The following is a 19474-nucleotide window of genomic DNA, read 5'->3' as shown; positions in this document are numbered from 1 at the left end:
TAGTTGCAAACTAGTAAAGAGCCCAGTAGCACTTTTAAGACTAACCAGCTTATTGTAGCATCTGAGGAAGACAGCTGTGGCTCTCGAAAGCTTACGCTACAATAAAGTTGGTTAGTCTTAAAGGCGCTACTGGACTCTTTACTATAAGGCTAAAAAGAAGCCTGTGGGGAGGGGGATTTTGATTGGAGAAATGGCATCCAGTGGAGAGGGAGTTATTTTAAAAAAAGAACTGATCCCCATTGCATCTTCACACAGCTGTTGTTTTCAGGGTTAGGCAATCTCATCACATATCTCCAAGATCAAGTGTACTTTGGCCTGTTATATAAGACAGCTGGACAACCACACTTTAAAAAAGACCAGATTGACTGTATATTGAGCAAATGCAAAACGGGTGGAGGATTGGACCCTTGGTCCATCTGACAGAGACTTGTCTTCCCCAGCTGGCAATGGCTGTCCAAGGAAAAGTCTTTTCCAGCCCACTGAGATGTTTTAACTAAGGGCCAAGCTAGAAGTGACGAATTACACTTGAATGGCAAGTGAACAGACTCATGTGTGCTCCTCCCTGCTCACTTGTGCTCCACTTGCACTCCACTCGATAGCTACGTCTTTGTAAAATTGTGTTTATTTACCCTATGGCATTGTTTATGGAAATGTCCTTGAAATTGACTGTGCTAATCTCGCACTGAGTCTCAGTGAGAAAAGCAGACTATAAATGCTATGAGTAAAATAAAAAAAATTCTGCTTCTATGCACTCAAGGGCATGGCTACAGATGTTGATTGTGACTCACTACTGAACCCGTCACCAGCTTCGACTCAAAATATCAGATTATGTCATTTCATTTTAACTGTGTGTTACTTCTCAACGATCGGTGAGGACAACAGAAGAGGCAGAGGCGGGAGGGGGCAGGCAGCAGCAGCTGTGAGAGAAGAGGATGTCAACTGGTTGTCAGACGCATAGGACTAATGCATTGAATGATCGGCTCCCAGGAGCACAACCGGTGAGCCATTCATGAACCCATCTGGAAGGTTATTGAGCATTCCTGCTGAGAATGACAACTTTCAAGATGTTTGATGGTTCCCGGGGAGCGTTGGCTCTTTAGCTGATGCTGCAGTACGATGCTCCTGAGAAATTATAAAGCGGTGTGAGGGCCAGAGGAAAAGCTGATGTGGCCTCCAGCACCGCCTGTACACGTGCCTTCTCTGTAGTGGCCCCACCCTGTGGAGTGCCTCCGTGATGAGGTCAGGAGGTCTCCAACACTCCTAGCATTCTGCCAACTATACAAAACTGATCTGTTCAAGAGGGAATTTTTATAAAGAGAATAGGGCTGCATTAGAACAGAATGATTCAGAAAGATGCTTCAATAGAGGAAATGGGACTGTAGACTATATTTCTAGTATTTCTTATCTGTTGCTGTATGTTTATATCTCGCTCTTTCTGCATTATGTTTCTATTTAACATAATACTATTTCTTGTATTGTTGAACATGTCACATTTAATACTTATGCCTTGTCTCAGATTTCTGCAGTCCTAGTCTCCTCATCCTACTGATTGTACTGACATACATTGTGTAATTCGTCTTGAGTCTCAGAGCCAAACTAGACGAGATACCTAACACGTGGAGGGCACGAGTCAGTTTATCACAAGTTTCCATGGAAAGTGTAGTGAGAAAGAACCTCTGCCAGGGAGAAGAGGGAGAGAATCCATCTTCTCCCTGGCAGAGGTTTTTTCTCTAGGCATCTTGTCTAATCCGCTTGGCTACCTCTCGACACTGCCAGTGCACACGACTCCCTCTGACTGCCACTGGTGTGCTCAGCTCCCTCTGGCTGCGGAATGCATTTAGGGAAGCAAGGGGAGCATGCTGGCGGCAATCATAGGGAGCTGAGCATGTTGGCAGTGGGGACATGCTCCAAAGGCTTACAATCCACTGTCCTGGCTCCCTCTTGCTTCTGCCAGTGTGCTCGGCTCCCTCTCACTGCCTCCAGTGCACTCCCCTCGCTCCCTTAAATGCACTCTGCAGCCAGAGGGAGCCGAGCACACCCGCAGCGGTGAGAGGGAGCTGAGCGGACTAGACGAGATGCCTAGAGAAAGAACCTCTGCCAGGGAGAAGAGAGATTCTCTCCCTCTTCTCTCTGGCAGAGGTTCTTTCTCACTACACTTCCCATGGAAACTTGTGGGAAACCAACTCATGTCTTCCACGTGTCAGGTGTCTTGTCTAGTTCGGCTCTAAGAGAGGAATGATCAGACTGCCCCCTTTGACCTTGACCATGCTGTTTCTCTGACAGAGTGATTATAGATAACAATGTTACCACATGAGAAAAAGTGCAGAAGATTGTTCACTTCTTGAACATTCGCTGAAGTTGCTGTGGTACAGATGACTTTGCGCTCTTGCTCCATGTGGGATTTATTCTGTTGCTCTGCAGTAAAAGCATTCATTCCGTGCCTCTGTGTGCTGCTAAAGTACTTTGCAAAATTCAAAAGCAAGCACTGTCTACATAGAATATCTTTCTCTCTCCCTTCTTCCCAGATAGTAAAGAGTCCAGTAGCACCTTTAAAACTAACCAACTTTATTGCAGCATAAGCTTTCGAGAAGCTTATGAAGAGTAAAAGAATTTTAGCTGAAAATGTGTTTTGTTATAAAAATGATGCAGCAGATCATAACACAAATAGATGCAAGCTTTTTGAACCAGAGGAGTTAGCTGTGTTTGTCTGTAGTAGCAAAAATAGAAAAGAGTCCAGTAGCACCTTTAAGACTAACCAACTTTACTGTAGCATAAGCTTTTGAGAATCACAGTTCTCTTCATCAGAAGCTTTTTGAAAGCAATAGCAACAACATATGACTTTGTTCAGTCTAACTGAGAATGTCTTTTCTTGGCCATTAAGTGATTCTTCTGCCATTATAAAGAGCCAAGGAAGAAGGCTAAACAAAACACAAATACTGTGTTGGAATAATCTTAATCAAAGGATGCTGTTTATTTTGTATTGCTAGACTTCAGAATGGAAGAGTACGAAGAGGCCCAAAACCGCCCGTGCACTCCCTGTGACTGGCAGCTGTGCCCGGCACCCCCTCCTTGACAGCGCCGGGGCAGACTACCCCCCCTGCCCCCCCTCAGTCCGCCCCTGCCAGATGGATGCATACTGGCCAAGATTTAAAAATCAGTTTCCAAGCTCGCATTAATTCTCTGCAATAGATATACCACCTTTCATTCATGACAATTTCATGCAGCAAAAGGCAAAGATGCAACTCTGACGCTGCATCTGACGAAGAGAGCTGTGCTTCTCAAAAGCCTATGCTACAATAAAGTTGGTTAGTCTTAAAGGTGCTACTGGACTCTTTACTATTTTGTGACTACAGACTAACACGGCTAACTCCTCCGGATCTATGACCATGGAAAGCACCGTCTTCCAAGGTGTTCAAGGTGTATGCATGATTCTCTTCTCCCCATTTTATCCTTGCAACCACCCTGTACAGTAGAATAGACTGAGAACATGTGACTAGTCCAAGGTCACCACATAAGCCACCATGGAGGATGGCTCCCTCAGTAGCTACTAGCCATGGCAACCTCTATATCCAGAGAGAGCAAACCTCTGAACAGCAGTGCTAGGAGGTAGGAGAGCCTTGGCCTCTATGCCCTGTTGGTTGGTGGGACATCTGGTTGGCTACTGTGTGAAACAGAACGCTGGACTCGATGATCCATGGGTCTGATCCAGCAGGGCTCTTCTTACGTTCTGATGAGCTTCACGAAACAGTGGGAATCATAGTCTGATGCTCTAAGCACTATACCACACTGTCTGTCATGTATGCCTGCCTGCAATACATGCCATGGGGGGAAGGGGTTGTATGCTGCCCAGTAGACCTCTGGAACTGTGAAGAGTTCTGAGTGCCTTTCAACGCCTGTTGTTTAGAAGCTCACTGTGTTCTCTCTCCTTTCAAGTTAAACACTTTCACTTTAGCAGCCGACGGACTTGGAGCCAGATGCAGCTAGACTGAATCATATCTGCCTTGAGAACCGGGATGATTTCATTCCTCAGTTGATGTTGTTGGCATATCGTAATCTAAACTTTGCTACTTTTTGTCTCTGACATTTGCGCCAGAATTTCACCGGGCTACTAACCTAGGGGGTGGGACTTGCCTCTATAACTAATCATGCTCTTCCTCTTCACGTCACTTCTGCCAATTTTCCACTGTTTGATCAACCTAAACTGATGGCTCTCTAATAAATGTTACTTCACCCAAATCACCTGTGTGTTTGCTGTGAAGAACAAAGGGATCTAACTGCCAGGGACCGACCCTGTCCGACACACGGACATACCACCCAACTTCTACTTATACAAGATGACAAGGTACAGTCTCTCTATAAAAGGGGGAATAATCCTGAAAAACACTCTTAAGTACATGACAATTCAAACAAAGCAAAAAAAAAATTACCCTGTGCAAACTACCATTTAAATCCTCCAAAATACATAAACAACACTGGGTATTGTGAAATCCGAAAACCATGCAGAGAAGACAAATTGTTCCTTCAAAGATGAATTCCAGAGGGGGTGCTGCGTCAGTCCTCTGCAGCCAAAACACCAAAGAGCCTCGTGGAGCCTTCGAGACAGGCACACTTATAGCAGCAGAAGCCTTTGCGAACACCGGCCCACTTTCTCAGGTGCCTGAAATTTTACATTGGATATGCAAATTCTGTGCTGTTTTCATGTACCTTTTAAAATATTTATATTGTACTGTTTGATATTGTTGTTTTAAATCATTAAATGCAAGTTTTTATTGCAATATTTTTATGGAATGTGATCTGCCCTGAGCCTGCCAGTGCAGGGAGGGCAGAATAGAAATCGAAACAAGGAAACAAATAAATACATAAAATAAATGACCTTATGCCTGTTGAGTCCAAATTTACCAATGTGAATTCTAATTCTGAAGCTTCTTGCTGGAGCCTTCCTTTGAAACCCTTCTGCTCAAGTACTGCAACCTTTAAATCTATTTTTGGGTGTGCAGGGAGCTTTGAAGAACAGGGATTTATAGTGCAAGACTAACCAGAGTTACCCCAGTCTAAGCGCATTGATTTCAATAGGCTTAGACTGGAATAACTCTTTTTAGGATATCACTGTTAATCCCTACTTTAGCCTGACCAGGTTGGTGGACAGCATCCTGACATCAGTTTCTGTCTTTCATTGACACTCGATAGGGTGGCAGGGAGAAATGGGAAGCGTAAATGGCATGCTATGATGCCTTGATGTCACTTCTGGCTGCTTTAACAGAACTAATGTCACCAGGTTGCAGGATGTTCTAGGATTCACCCCAAACTCTATGCCTTTTACCATAGAGTTTTAGGTGAACCCTAGACCACCTCACGATATGGTGACGTCAATTCCGGTTAAGCAGCCAGAAGTGGTGTTGTGGGGCGCTATTTAGGTAAGCCCCTAGTCTCCAATCTCCTAGTGGTTTGACAGCCAAGGGGTAGAACCCCTACCTTACTCTGCCAGGAAACTTACTGGGCCGGTCACTCTCTCTCACACTCACCTACCTCACTGGGTTGTTGTGAGGATAAAATGGGGAAGCGATAACCACATGTGCTAGCTTGAGCTCTTTGCAAGAAAAAGAGTGGGGTAAAAGTGCTCTAGAGAGAGAAAGATAGACAGGCAGGAACCCTTCAGTTTTGCCTGGTTCCAGGCCCAGCTGCGAACTCTCCCCTGCACCCCCCTTTCGGACAGTGCTTGAATTAGGGTTGCCAGCTCTGGGTTGGAAATTCCTGGATATCTGGAGTTGCAGCCTGGGTAGGGCAGGGTTTCGGGAGGAGAGGGACCTCAGCAGGGTATAATGCAGGTTATAATGCCATACTCTCTACCCTCCAAAGGAGCCATTTCCCCCCCAGGGGAACTGGTCTCTATATCTGGAGATCAGTTGTAATTTGGGGAGATCTCCAGCCACCACCTGGAAGTTGGCAACACTACTGTCAGTTCTAGGAACGGCAGTCCATGGCAGCTAGACCCCCAAGCCCCTCACAGCAAGCCCTCCAGTGCATTGGTTGAAAGACTTTTATTTAGAGATCCATCAAGTTCATGGGTACATCCATAGATGGGAAAGTTGGCAGGAATGATAATACAGGCAAAGGTACTATTGATATAAGGAGCATCATTTCCTCCCCTCCCCTGGGGTAGATTGCGTTTAGGCGCGAAAATCTAAGAAGTTACATGAGAACACAATAGCTTAGTCTAGACAGAAAACGGCAGAAGGTTACAAAGGCATCCAGGTCTCTCTCTGCTCTGAGAAACGGTTTGCGGCTGCAAGGTCAGTGAGGCCCGTTTTTGTAGAGATAACAGGCTGGTGACTTGGTCTGTGAAATCAGCATTAGCAAGCAAGGCACTTCCGGTTTTAAGCAGGCCAACGTCGGTATGACTATGTTCCAAAATACAATTACAAGAGCATGACACGAGATCAATACATTAGATCAGAGAATACATAAACGGCATGGATGTGTGCATACATGACAACTACTCTGAATGGCCATGGGGTGGCTTTGGGGACAATGTTTGGTTGCAAAGCAGAATGGAAGTATCTTAAATAAATAGCTGCTGTTGGGGGCGGGGGCGGGGGGAAATCACCAGTTTTCAAGTACAAATATGGAACGTTTGTGGCACGGGCAGAGAATATTTGGAGGATTGCTATGAACTCGGAACATTTCCATCGAGGGGAATGGTTGGAATGCTCGATTAGAAAATACATCTATTGGGCGAACCCTTTGCTCTGCTAGGAGGTGTTCCTTTTCTTACTACTTCATTTAGGTCTAGAAGTGACCTCTGATGAAGCAAAGGCACTTTCACGCGGGACTCTGCACTAACTCAACATCTTGTACATGCCGGGCTGCTACGCATGCGAAACAACGATGCACACGAGTGCCATGTAGCTGCTTTGCATGGCTGGGAGAAGGGTTTCCAACCTCCAGGTTGGGCCTGGAGTTCTACCAGAATTACAGAGATCCGTTCCCCTGTAGAAAATGGCAGCTGGGGAGAGTGGACTCCATTTATTTTATTTATTTATATCATTTATAGTCCGCCTTTCCCACTGCGACTCAAGGTGGATTACATAATGTGAGATTAGTACAGCCAATGTCAAGAACGTTTCCATAAACAAAGCCATAAGGTAAATAGATACAAGTTCCCAAAGACAGAGCATTAGCAGGAATCTGATACTGCATAGTGGTGAAGTCGATGTTTCCTCCTAACTCAATAGTGGCTCATCTGAGTTCCTCTCCCTACAATACAGCCCTCAGATCTGAGTAAAAATTTTTTTTGAATAATTTGGTTTTGCATTGTTTGTGGAAAGCCAGGAGAGTGGGGGCTCTCCTGACCTCCTCAGGCAGGCTGTTCCACCATGTAGGGGCCATCACAGAGAAGGCCCATGTACGGGCCACTGTCGATTTTGCCCATGTGCAGGGTGGCACCTGCAGGAGACCCTGTTTGGAAGAGCAAAGATGCCATGGAGGAGCAGGGGGCGGGGAGGCAGTCCCATAGGTGTGCTGGACCAAGGTTGTGAAGAGCTTTGTAAGTGATAACCAATGCCTTGAACTGAGCATGGTAACTTATGGCATCACATTTCTATGGAGCATTCTCCGCTTCCCAAACTCCACCCTGAGACAACACCCCCAAATCTCCAGGAATTTCCCAAGCCACAGCCGGCAACCCTGGTAGTCTGATTTACATGACAAACTGTGTGAACGCAATTCTGAGCAGTTCAAAGGAAGTCTCTGTGCGAGGGCAAAGCTGTGGATGAATTCTTCGCCTCGTATAGCATCACGCCAATCGGGCCTTATACAGGAATGGGGAGGAAAACGAAGGTTTGCAGACCAGAGGGATTTCGAGGACAGAACAAGCATCCAACATATTTGTTTGCCAACATTTCTCGATGAGATTAATTGCTCCAAGAGGAGAATTTTTTCAGGAGGCAAGGATCCAGGTTGCCGACAGCCTGCCCTGACCGCCAGATAATGTACGATTTGAGTTTCTGCTCTGTAGCAAAATGTTTCCAAGACAACTGAGGTCAACTTGCCTCGAGACATAATTCTGTTTCTTTAGAACAGCCCCTGCCCGGGCTTGGCATGACTGAAGAGGCAAGAGGGTGCGTGGAGTCCCTCCAGAGAGGAGCTTTGCAGGGATTTCATCTCTCTGAGGAAACAGGGAGGCAAAGGGTTCGGCTCTGCAGAGGGAATGGGAGGGATACAGGGAGGCCAGCTTGGAACTTGGGTTGGGGTGAGAGAGAGCCTCGGTTGTCCCCTGTAACGTTTGGCTCTTTTCCTTCTAGCTGGAAAGCTACATCCAGATGAATATGAAGTCGGAGATGGCGCAGATGCAGCAGAATGCAGTCCAGAACCAGACGGCCACCATGTTGGAGATCGGAACGCATCTCCTGAACCAGACAGCGGAGCATACCAGAAAACTGACAAACGTGGAGGCTCAGGTGTTGGCAGGGTGGGGGGAGTTCCAGAATGGCTTGAATGGAAAACAAAATGCATATGGAGTGCCGGAGGGAGATCAGATTTTGGGACAAGGAGGCCTGGGTGCTAGGCCTGGTTTTCAAGCCTGTTTGAGCCCCCAAGCTGAACGGATCTCTCCCCCTCTGAGGTCTAATCTCTGGAGTCTCTTTTGAGCGATGGCAATAAAAGTGAAGCATATTGATTTTATTGGAGGGCAGGGTTTAGGGGGAGGGATCTCAGTGAGGTTGCCAGCTCCAGGACAGGGAACTCCCATGCTCCGCAGCAGCCTATTCCAGGCTGATTCGGACCCGATTCGGGCAGATTCGGTCCTGATTTGGCCCAGATTGGTCCCGATTCAGCCCCCTCGCAGAGTGCCGGAGCTCTCCCCAGGCAGCTGCGGTCTGTGTGATGATGTCACTTCCTGGGAGTGATGTCATCGCATGAGCCTGGGAGGGCAGATAGGCACCAGGGTCCCCACCTCCTGGTAACCCTAGTCCTGAAGCACCTTAAAGACCAACTAGATTACCAAGGTAGGAGCTTCTGAGAGTCAGCGAAAAGCTTCTGGTTCAAGCATTGGGGAAACATCTGGATTTCCCAGCAACAAATGAGGCACCAGCTGCATTTATTATGTGCTGTCTGACTGAAGTCCTGGAAGACCCCTCCCTCCTAAAAATGTGGTGGGTAATTGAAGTTACTCAGTGGGGTGAGAAAGAGCTATTTGCACATGCTCCTCCTGACCCTGCGTTATTTTTAATCACGGGTGAGTTGGGCTGCTGACAACAGCTTCGAAGGAGTCCTGGCTCCGGTTTCAGGCCTGACCTCCAGTTTTGCTCTTTGCCCCGCCAGGTGCTCAACCAGACCTCTCGCATTGAGCTTCAGCTCCTGGAGAACTCGCTGTCCACAAACAAGCTGGAGACACAGCTCCTCTTGCAGACCAGCGAGATCCAGAAATTGCAGAGGCGAAACAGGTAGGTTGCCCCGCCGGCTAGACTAGGCAGTTGCATTAACTAGGAGAAGAGGAGGCTGCCTGCCTTTTCCTAAGACGGGGAATCAGAACGTGTGCGCAGAGAAATTCATCCCATATCTTTGGATGTTATGGGCCATAAGTCAGAGAAGAACAGCTGAGAGCCTGATGTATATTCATGGTTTATTGGGGGTCTCCAGGGGCTTTGGGAAGGTTTATCATAACCATCATCACCTGGTTAACAAAGACCATTAGAATGAGGGTGTGTGCGCCATATGTGGACACAGAAGAGTGATTGCTAAGGTGATCGACTTGTATCTGGCCTATACCATTTCTGGTATTACCATATGCCTGGGTGATACGCCTTGCTACAGTGATTGATATGTGTCTGGGCTATACCATATCTGTGACTGACATGTGCCTGGGCTATATACCTTGCTAAGGCAATTGACATGTGTCTGGCTATACCCAGAGTGCAAGAGCCAGTTTGGTGTAGTGGTTAAGAGTGACAGGACTCTAACCTGGAGAACTGGGTTTTTATTCCCCACATCTCTACTTGAAGCCAGCTGGGTGACCTGGGGTCAGTCACAGCTTCTCAGAACTCTCTTGGCCCCCACCCGCCTCACAGGGTGATTGTTGAGAGGGTAATAATAACACACTTTGCAAATTGAGTTTGTTGAATATTATCTATAATGATAAAAGGGGAGCCGTGTTCCAGATGACTCACTGCTTATCCCTGAGTGCAGGTGTGGTAGCATACCCCTAGTGGGGTTAAGCGGAGAGTTGCTCCCTGGCAGCACACTCTGCCTGCAGCAGCCTGATCCGTCCCCAACAGGTCCGGAAAGGGCTACTGCGGGGTACAGGAGCCTGGCACCCCCCCCAGTGGTCTTCGCCAGCAGTGGCCCAATCTGGCCCCAACGGGGATGCAGAGGAGGGGGCAATGCCCTGCCCTCCCCCCAACCAAATTGGGGCACTGGGGAGGGGGCAATACCAGGCCTGGCCACCCTGCCCTCCACGCAACCAGATCAGGGTGCAGCAGATGCGGCAATGCCTGGCCTGCCTGGTTTTGTTACTAGTTATGTTATGTTATTATGAGGGGGTAGGCCTCATGTGACTAAATGCAATGAAATACGAAGAAATCCCTGCATATGAATACTAGTATGTCAGGGAGAAGCTAAGCTAGAAAACTTGTTCCTTTGCTCGTTTTTGCTCCCACCCAACTATTTTAACAGCAATCCACAGGAACAAAGAACGATACAGCAATCATCAGCAAACAATAATCACATTAGGAAAATAAGCTGGGAGAAAGAGGAGGAGGGAAGGTTGGGAAGGGACACCCACAAGCTAAGTGCATGAGAAAAACATTACCATGGAGCAGATCTTACTACCTGAGAAACCAGAGAAGACTGCTCTCAAAATAAAGATTTTATGATGGCAATTACAGACACCAATAAACGGGATATCTGGATGGCTTTTTGAAGAAACTCATGAAAGCAAAACATTGTTCATAATACGTTTCTTAAACTAGATTTCCTGCTATGCCATCCAATTTGGTAGCAATCCTCTCAAAGAGCACCCAAATGACTCCAGTTTAGAGATCTCCATTCTGCAAGGATGGAAAATTGACATCCCTCCCACACCTCCACACTGCTTAATGATTTGGTGGGAGCATTGGACTGCTGCCCCCTCTAAAAACTGTTAAGTGCTTGCAAGTTGTTAAGAACAGGGAAGTGGAAGAGAGAGTATCTTTGATACATCTTTAAAGCTAACCCACTTTATTGTAGCATAAGCTTTCGAGAACCACAGCCCTCTTTGTCAGATGCATCTGACGAAGAGAGCTGTGGTTCTCGAAAACTTATGCTACAATAAAGTGGGTTAGTTTAAAGTTGTTACTGGACACTTTACTATTTTGCAACTACAGACTAACATGGCTAACTAACTCCTCTGGATCTTTAATACACAGTACCTTTGGCAAAGCCGTCCAAGCGACTGCTTGGGGGCTACATAAGGAAGAAGGTGGCAATGCAGGGCAGGGTCTCAGCGGGCTCCCAGGCAGTATTAGTACAGGAGGGGACTGGCATGCCTTCCAGGGCTCCTGCTGCCACCAGCTGGGTCTTAGCAGGGGCTTGCCTTGGAACTTGCTGATGGTGGTATGCAACTGGGAAAGTGGTGGATGGGTCTTGCTTGGGGGGTGACAAAATACCCCGAGGCAGCTCTGGACCCAGGGCATGGGCTGAAGGCACAAGATGTGGCAGCTTTGCAGAAACTCAGTTGTTCTGGGTCTGATTAGTGCCTAGCTGGGATGTGGGTCCTGCTAGGTCCATTGAATCCATTTCCTAATCGCTGTCTCTTTCATGCTTTTCACAGACGTTCCAGTGGACACTGGCAAAATCCTCCAAGCCACTGGAACATCTGTGAAAAGCATGAAAGAGACAGCGATTAAGAAATGGATTCAAGATTTTCTACATTCACAAAGGACTTACCTGTTGGATATTTTTTGGACGTACTTGGATCTGTCTTGTTGTAAAATATAGGGGAATTGCATGATATTGATTCTATGCTGAATATACTGGAATTGAACAATTGTAATATGATTTATACCATATGAATGTTTCTAACAGTTTAGCACTTGGGCACTTTAATTTTGATATTTTGATAAATGATTTTCTTTGCTAGTATCATTGAGTAGTACATTTGTATTTCTCCCGGGATGGTCCTCTTTTCTTCTTGCACACAGAGCCAAGCTACAAGTGACACCTGACACAGGTTGGACACTTGTCAGCTTCCCTCAGTTTTTGATGGGAAATGTAGGCATCCTGGTCTTGCAGCTGTAATGGAGAGCCAAGCTGCAAGACCAGGACGCCTACATTTCCCAACAAAACTTGAAGGAAGCTGACAAGTGTCCAACCTGTGTCAGGCGTCATTTGTAGCTTGGCTCACCGCCTCCAGGTGGTAGCTGGAGATCTCCTGGAATTACAACTGATCTCCAGTTGGCTGCTTTGGACAGTGGACTCAATGGAATTATAATCTGCTGAGCTCCAGCCCCTCCCCAAACCCTGCCCTCTCCCCCCGCAAAAATCTCCAGGTATTTTCCTCCTCTGAGCTGGCAACACTCCCCCGACCTGTGTACCACTGTGTACAACATAAATGGCATATTAGGGTGTTAGGAGAATGTGTTTAAGGTCATTTCTTTCCAGACTGGTTGGGGCTGCCCTAGAAAAGTGGATTTTGTTTTGAGCTCCAGGAAAGATTTCCCAACAGGACTGGAGAGAGCCATCCAAAAAAACCCAGGCAAATATTCCCTTTGGGGCCTCCCTGAGGCTCCAGCACAACCAGAAGAAAATATTTCAGGTTGCTTACTTGGAACAAAGAGAATGCTCGTCTCCACCAGCCTTGGCCGGGCACCTGGAATCTCGCACCCTAGCTCCCATCAACCCTGGCTTCCCAGATGTCCATTCCCAATCGGGCAAGTCAGTCCCAAGGATACTAGGTATATTACACCATGCCTAGGACATTCCCTTAAAGTAAGACATTCTTTCTCAGGAATGTCTGCGGCTTTCCCTTCTTCCCACCCTGTGACCGCACTCCCTTGGGTGTCACAAATCTCCCCTTTGTGAATCCTTTGAGCTGCCAGAAACCCTACAAAGCTGGAGCAATTTCATGTTGATTGAGGGTCCAGAAATGCAACTGTGACACATTTTTATCTACCCCTGACTGTGCTGGCCTCACTCCCTTATCTCGGTCTTGCTCTCCTGGAATGCAACTCATAGCCTCCCAAGAAGAGGGTTTCTTCTGAGAGCCAGGAGCTAAGGGTCTCTGCCTTGCTTATTTACAAGCCCTACAAGGGCAAAAAATCCCGCATAAACTAGATGGAATAATCCAAATATAATTTACACATCTGTTAGATATTTTAATAACAACAATTCATAAATCTTTTAAATACACAGTGAAACCTTGAAGTGTACCCTAATTAACCTTTAAATCGCCCCTACTCACCATTGGAACGGACAATTCATACAAGTGCTACAACGGACCCCATAACATGAACTAAATAGTAGCATACATAAAGTGCGGGTGATAAAGTGCTGTTATAGAAAATATTTGTTATTTTCCTTTACATTTAATGTATGCTTGTCTATATGGTGCTAATTAAGCATTTGCACTTTAGGATGAAAGTGCAATAATAACACAGGTACTCACAGCTCAAAAAAGTTGGTCTTCTGCACTGGACGGTTGTGCCAATCAGTCACAAATAGGTTGATGAACAGATAAAGAGTCCATCAAAAAAATCAGGACTCTGTTGCAATTGTGAGGCAGGGATTCGTAGGTGGTATAAAGTGGGGGTTCATCTCTTTAGAAAGAGGAGTTCTACGTTTCTCACTTTCAACCGTTCCTTCACCCATCTCCTTCCTGTCTTGTTTCTCTCACCATCTAACAAAAGTAAAGTATTCAGGGGGCAAGGATCTAACCATTTCTGCTTCTGAAAATCTGTGCAGGGCTTTTTTTCTGGGGAAAGAGGTGGGGGAACTCCCACCCGCGGCAGCTCTTGGGAGGAGGTGGTGCCCCTGTCACTACAAGCACATACGCACAGCGCATGCACGCTCCCAAGACTGCAATGATGTCACTTCTGGAAAGTGACATCATCATGCAGGCCATATCTGCCTGAGGAGCGCTCCTGTGCTCCATGGGAGCCATGATTTGGCCTGCATCAGGCCAAATTTGGCCTGGATCGGGCCTGATTCAGCCAGGAACAGGCTGATGTGGTGTGGGGTGCACTCCCCTGCATGGCAGTGACCCGATCCTGGCTGTTTCAGGTCCAATCCTTGCCACTTATGGCCCAAATATGGCCGAAATGGGCCTGAAACCACCAGAATTGGGCCTGAATCATCCTGGACTGCGCCACTGCCACATGAAAGAGTGCTCCCTTGCCCGGCAGCGGCCAGTGCCAGGCCATTTCGGGCCCGATCTGGGCTATTTCAGCCCCAATCCAGGCTGTTTCGGACCACCCTCCTGCCGCATGTGTTTGCGCTTTCCCCCCTCTCAGGAGCAGGCTTACTTTAACGGCCATTTGCTCCAGGGGAACTGGTCTCTGTCTGGAGAGTTCCGGCAGGAAAAAAGCCCTAATTTCGACATGTGGACTCATAAATAAATGTTCGTCTTTGAAAACACCAAAATGACTTACCAGTATTCTTGCCCATAGTCTTTTTTTTTTAATTAGAAGTTTTATATAATAAAAATTCGGAGGTTGTCTTATGGGAACTGTTAATGACAGAATTACATTTTGTGAGGACACATATGAGGGTCTTCTTGGTGGCTGCCCCTAATTTTTGGAATGCTGTCCCCTTGGAGTTACATTTAACCCTTTCCCAGCAAGCTTCTTGACATCTGCCAAATTGTAAGACCCCCCCCCGAACCCACCCTAGTTCTAAATGATGTATTAAACATTTTTGCTGTTTTAATGCTTTGTGAATTTTATTGTTATGTTTATATTTGTGTATTTCATTCATTTCTGACCCCCCCCCCCCACACCAAGCCCTTTTCTTAAAACATAGTAGTAGCATATTAAATGGTTTAGATACATTAGGAGCTGCAATTATTCAGGAGGACTTCCTACTCAGATTATAAGGCTGTATCATAAGAAATAACGCAAAGAGATATCTTAGTGAGGGGACAAGAACGATAGATTATGCTATTGGGTACTTTCTGCTGATGTTGATATGCTCCTACTGGGTAGTTTGATGTTGCTACAGATGCCATGTAAATTAATTACGCTTTGTTTCAGCCAGTGTGGATTAGTGGTTAAGAGCGGCAGGACTCTAATCTGGAGAGCCAGGTTTGATTCCCCACTCCTCTGCTTGAAGCCAGCTGGGTGACCTTGGGTCAGTCACAGCTCTCTCAGAGCTCTCTCAGCCCCACCCACCACACAGGGTGATTGTCAGGAGGATAATAATAACACCATTTGTAAACCACTCTGAGCGGGCGTTAAGTTGTCCTGAAGGGCGGTATAAAAAATGAATCATTATCATCATTATCATTATTCAAATTTCACACAACATAATCAATAATAAATAAAGATCACATGTTATCATTGATTGGCCTTGCTGAGCTGATACAAGTTCCCACCGGAGGCCTAAATATCAACCACATAGCAGTGTAATATGTACGCTGTTCCAAGTAAGGCCGTCTTTTGCAGTTCTGTAGGTATTATATCAGAAAGCTGCAGTTTTTCCATATAAGTTGTGAAGCTTTTCGAAATAGTTCCTAGTTCCCAATGGGGACTACTGTTGTGTTCTTCATCCATCAGGTGGTTTCTATTGGCTGATCTCTATATTTAATCATTTTTTCTTGTTCTTTTTCTTCGACTCTGGCATCCCCAGGAATTGCAATGTCGATTAGCCAAACCTTTCTATTTTTTCCACAACTGTTATGTCTGGTGTATTATGTTCAAGGTGTCAATAATTACTGTTACTGTTACGGTTACGGTTACTGTTACTGTTACTGTTACTGTTACTGTTACTGTTACTGTTACTGTTACTGTTGTTGTTATTATTATTATTATTATTATTATTATTATTATTTGGTTCAGAAATTTTCATCTCTGTGTTCAGCTTTATGCTTGTTTTCAAATTTACTGCTATCATAGCCTATTTTATCTGTTTTTCATTGAATGTCCTAACTGTTAATCAAGCTGTATTTTTCCCAGTGAATGTCCTAGACATTGATTATATTTGTAGTTACTTACAGTGTATAATCCACCTTGGATCTCAGTGAGAAAGGCAGACTATAATTAAAATCATCACCAAACTCATCATCAATAACAACATCATCAGAGCCAGTTTGGTGTAGTGGTTAAGAGCAGCAGGACTCTAATCTGGAGAGCCAGGTTTGATTCCCCACTCCTCCGCTTGAAGCCAGCTGGGTGACCTTGCATCAGTCACAGCTCTCTCAGAGCTCTCTCAGCCCCACCCACCTCACAGGGTGTGTTTTGTTGTGGAGATAATAATGACATATGATGGCTGTTGTGGGTTTTCCGGGCTGTATTGCCGTGGTCTTGGCATTGTAGTTCCTGACGTTTCACCAGCAGCTGTGGCTGGCATCTTCAGAGGTGTAGCACCAAAAGATGCAAGGTCTTTTGGTGCTACACCTCTGAAGATGCCAGCCACAGCTGCTGGCGAAACGTCAGGAACTACAATGCCAAGACCACGGCAATACAGCCCGGAAAACCCACAACAGCCATCGTTCTCCGGCCGTGAAAGCCTTCGACAATACATCAATAATGACATACATTGTAAACTGCTCTGAGTGGGCATTAAGTTGTCCTAAAGGGCGGTATATAAATTGAATGTGTTGTTGTTGTTATCATCATCATCATCATCATCATCATCATCATCATCATCAACAACAACAACAACATTATCATCTTGTCTTTCCTTTGCAGCATTTTAGAGACTCGAGTCCTGGAGATGGAGACCAAACACTTGATGGAGCTGGAGGGGATCCGGGTGGAGAAGGAGCAGCTCCAGCAGCTCGTGAACCACCAGAGCTACACCATTGAGGGCCTGGAGAAGACGCTGCTGGCCGCCAACGGCAACAGCAGCCTCCTCCATCAGCAGCAGCTTCAGCTCCTGGAGTCCGTCCAGAATTTGGTCCAGCTGGTCTCCCAAGGCCAAGGTGAGCGAAAGGGAGGAAGGATGCTGTGAAGCGCATCACTTCCAGACCTCCTCTTGCCAGGTTCTCCCTGTCCCTTTGATTTCTGGGTCAGCTCTCAGCTGGTAGTCTTCAGCTCAAGGTTGGCAGGCCTCTGGTGGGTAGCAAAGACCCTCCTGCTGGGTCATGAGTCTAGAATAACTACCATGATTATTTTTTTGCTCCTTCTTGAGAGTTCCTGCTGCTTGTGTGCATGCGCAGAGAGCTTGGGCACCACGCCTCCCACCTCTCTTCATATGCACACCGAGAGGAGCAGCAGGACAGCAAACAACGTTGCCAGCTCCAGGTTGGAAATCTCTGGAGATTTTCGGATGGATTTCCCAGAATCTTAACTGATCTCCAGACAATAGAGATCAGTTCCCACTGGAGAAAATGGCTGTTTTGGATGGTGGACTCTTTGGCATTATACCTCTCTGAGGTCCCTCCTCTCCGCAAATCCCATCCTCTCCGGGCTGCATCCCCAAATATTTAGGAATGGCCTAACCTGGACTTAACAACCCTTTCCACAGCTGGCTTTTTGGCTCCCTGTTGAGCCTTTCTCTCCACCTCCCGACTCTCCTCGCATTCAGCCCTCAGCCTCCCTACATGACACCACTCCTGAGTCCTGCCTCCCTCGTTCCTTGTTGCCAAAACAACCAGGGCCCTCCTGGTCCAGCCACCTACACTGAACTTTTGCTTCCTTAACAGTGCTCTCTCTTTTGGTCATCTTTCTATTTCTGATCTCTTCCTTTCAGGGCTATTAAGTGGTGTGAGAGATTACTTTACATCACAGTGGCTTGGCCAATGGCTGAAAGCGGTGGCGGTCTCTCAGGGGACAGGCAACAGACACTCATCTGGCTTTTGCATGGCTTGAAACTAGACATGGACACGAACAGGAAAAAACAAACAGGCTGTTTGTTGTTCGTTGCCAATGCCGAACATGAACACCCGAACGTAAACGGACATGTCCCATTAATGAACGTGTTCAGTGTTCATTGTTTGTTGGTGCCAGAACAGCCCCCTTAGCACTTAGAGTGCCCATATTCACAGGGAATGTACAGCAGGCTCTCCTCCAGCCATCACCCAAGTTTGGTCAGGATTGCAGTATTGATCTCGGAGTTATACATTCCCAAATTCAACACCCCCAGGAAACTGAAGGTCCCATAGAGCAACACAGGAGGTCTGTGGTTGGCCGTCAGAGCTGCCTATCAGGGTTTGCAGGGATGAGATTGGAGTTCCCATGGGCACAAAACACCCCCTTCTCCCTCCGTCCCCCCGGGTGTCTGCTCCCATGTTACCAATTGTAACCAATTTGCAGCTCCACACTTGGAAGGAAGACCTGCCCATCAAGCTAAGTTGGACTTTGATTGGGGTGTCCAGGGCGACAGAGGGAGTGCAGACAGAGTTCAGACAGTCCCTCCCTCTGTTGCCGAGGCAAGTAATTGAAGGCGCCTGAGTGACTGGCTTCCCGAACAGCGGCTGAATGCAGGCCGAATGCAACGAACAAGGCTTGCAACGACCACCTGTTTGGCTGGAATGGCACCTCACAAATGGCCCATTTGCGAACAGCCGAACGGCCTGTTCAGGTTTTTTTTCTGTTCGTAATGCTGTTTGTGCCCATGTCTACTTGAAACTTCACAAGTGCCAAAAATAGCACGAAGGTTGCATTCTGTCAAAGTGCCCTTTCCCCAAAGAGGTTCTGCTCTGAATAAAGTTTTTGACATCTTGAAGTATCACTTTGCCAGTTTCCAATATTTTACAATTTGGATTTAACCTCCCCCCATGTAAATCCAACAGCATCCATAATTGGGAACAATTACAATACTGAATTAGGAGAATTTTGACATTTTAGTTAAGTGAATATGTGCATGGCGGCTACCCCACTCCCCTTTAATGTGTTATCAGAAATTGCCCTGCCCTTACTTCAGGATACCTGTGCTGCAAAATGCAAAAACGTCTTTGAGATTTGTGTTTTTTCTGTCTAGTTCCATTGAAGAAGCAAGACCAGCTGTTCCAAGACTGTGCAGAAATTCAGCAGTCGGGACTCAACCTCAGCGGGGTTTATGCTCTCCATATCCATAATCTGACAGAGGCCAAAAAGGTCAGTGAAACCAGAAGAGACCTGCTTCATCACCCCCTCCCTTTCCCAATTCATGCCCTGCAGATAAAAATATTTTGCTTCTTTGCCCTCCGTTCCTAAAGGAATTGTCTGGAAATTCCCACAGCTCTCAGGAGGGCAATTCCTGCTGCTATTGTGTGTGTGTGTGTGTGTACACATGAGCTTTGCATGTTCTGTTCTGATTGCATGAGTTTGCCTTGGCCGTGAAATCTAGTGCCATGAGGCAGGGAAAG

General features: G+C 46.6%; 1 protein-coding gene across 1 annotated transcript in view; it reads left to right on the top strand.

Moving 5' to 3' along the window:
- The window catches only part of ANGPT4 (angiopoietin 4), a 71065-nt gene that overhangs the window by 32431 nt on the left and 19160 nt on the right, over window positions 1-19474 (top strand). Inside the window, exons 2-5 of the mRNA XM_054979047.1 lie at window positions 8301-8456; window positions 9319-9440; window positions 16875-17107; window positions 19108-19223. Coding sequence (XP_054835022.1) covers window positions 8301-8456; window positions 9319-9440; window positions 16875-17107; window positions 19108-19223 — 627 coding nt within the window. The remainder of the gene's footprint in view (window positions 1-8300; window positions 8457-9318; window positions 9441-16874; window positions 17108-19107; window positions 19224-19474) is intronic.

This window comes from Eublepharis macularius, chromosome 5, assembly GCF_028583425.1.
Source record: "Eublepharis macularius isolate TG4126 chromosome 5, MPM_Emac_v1.0, whole genome shotgun sequence".
Taxonomy (NCBI): Eukaryota; Metazoa; Chordata; class Lepidosauria; order Squamata; family Eublepharidae; genus Eublepharis; species Eublepharis macularius.
Note: the sequence above shows the minus strand (reverse complement) of the source record. Positions and strands in the feature narration are given on the sequence as shown.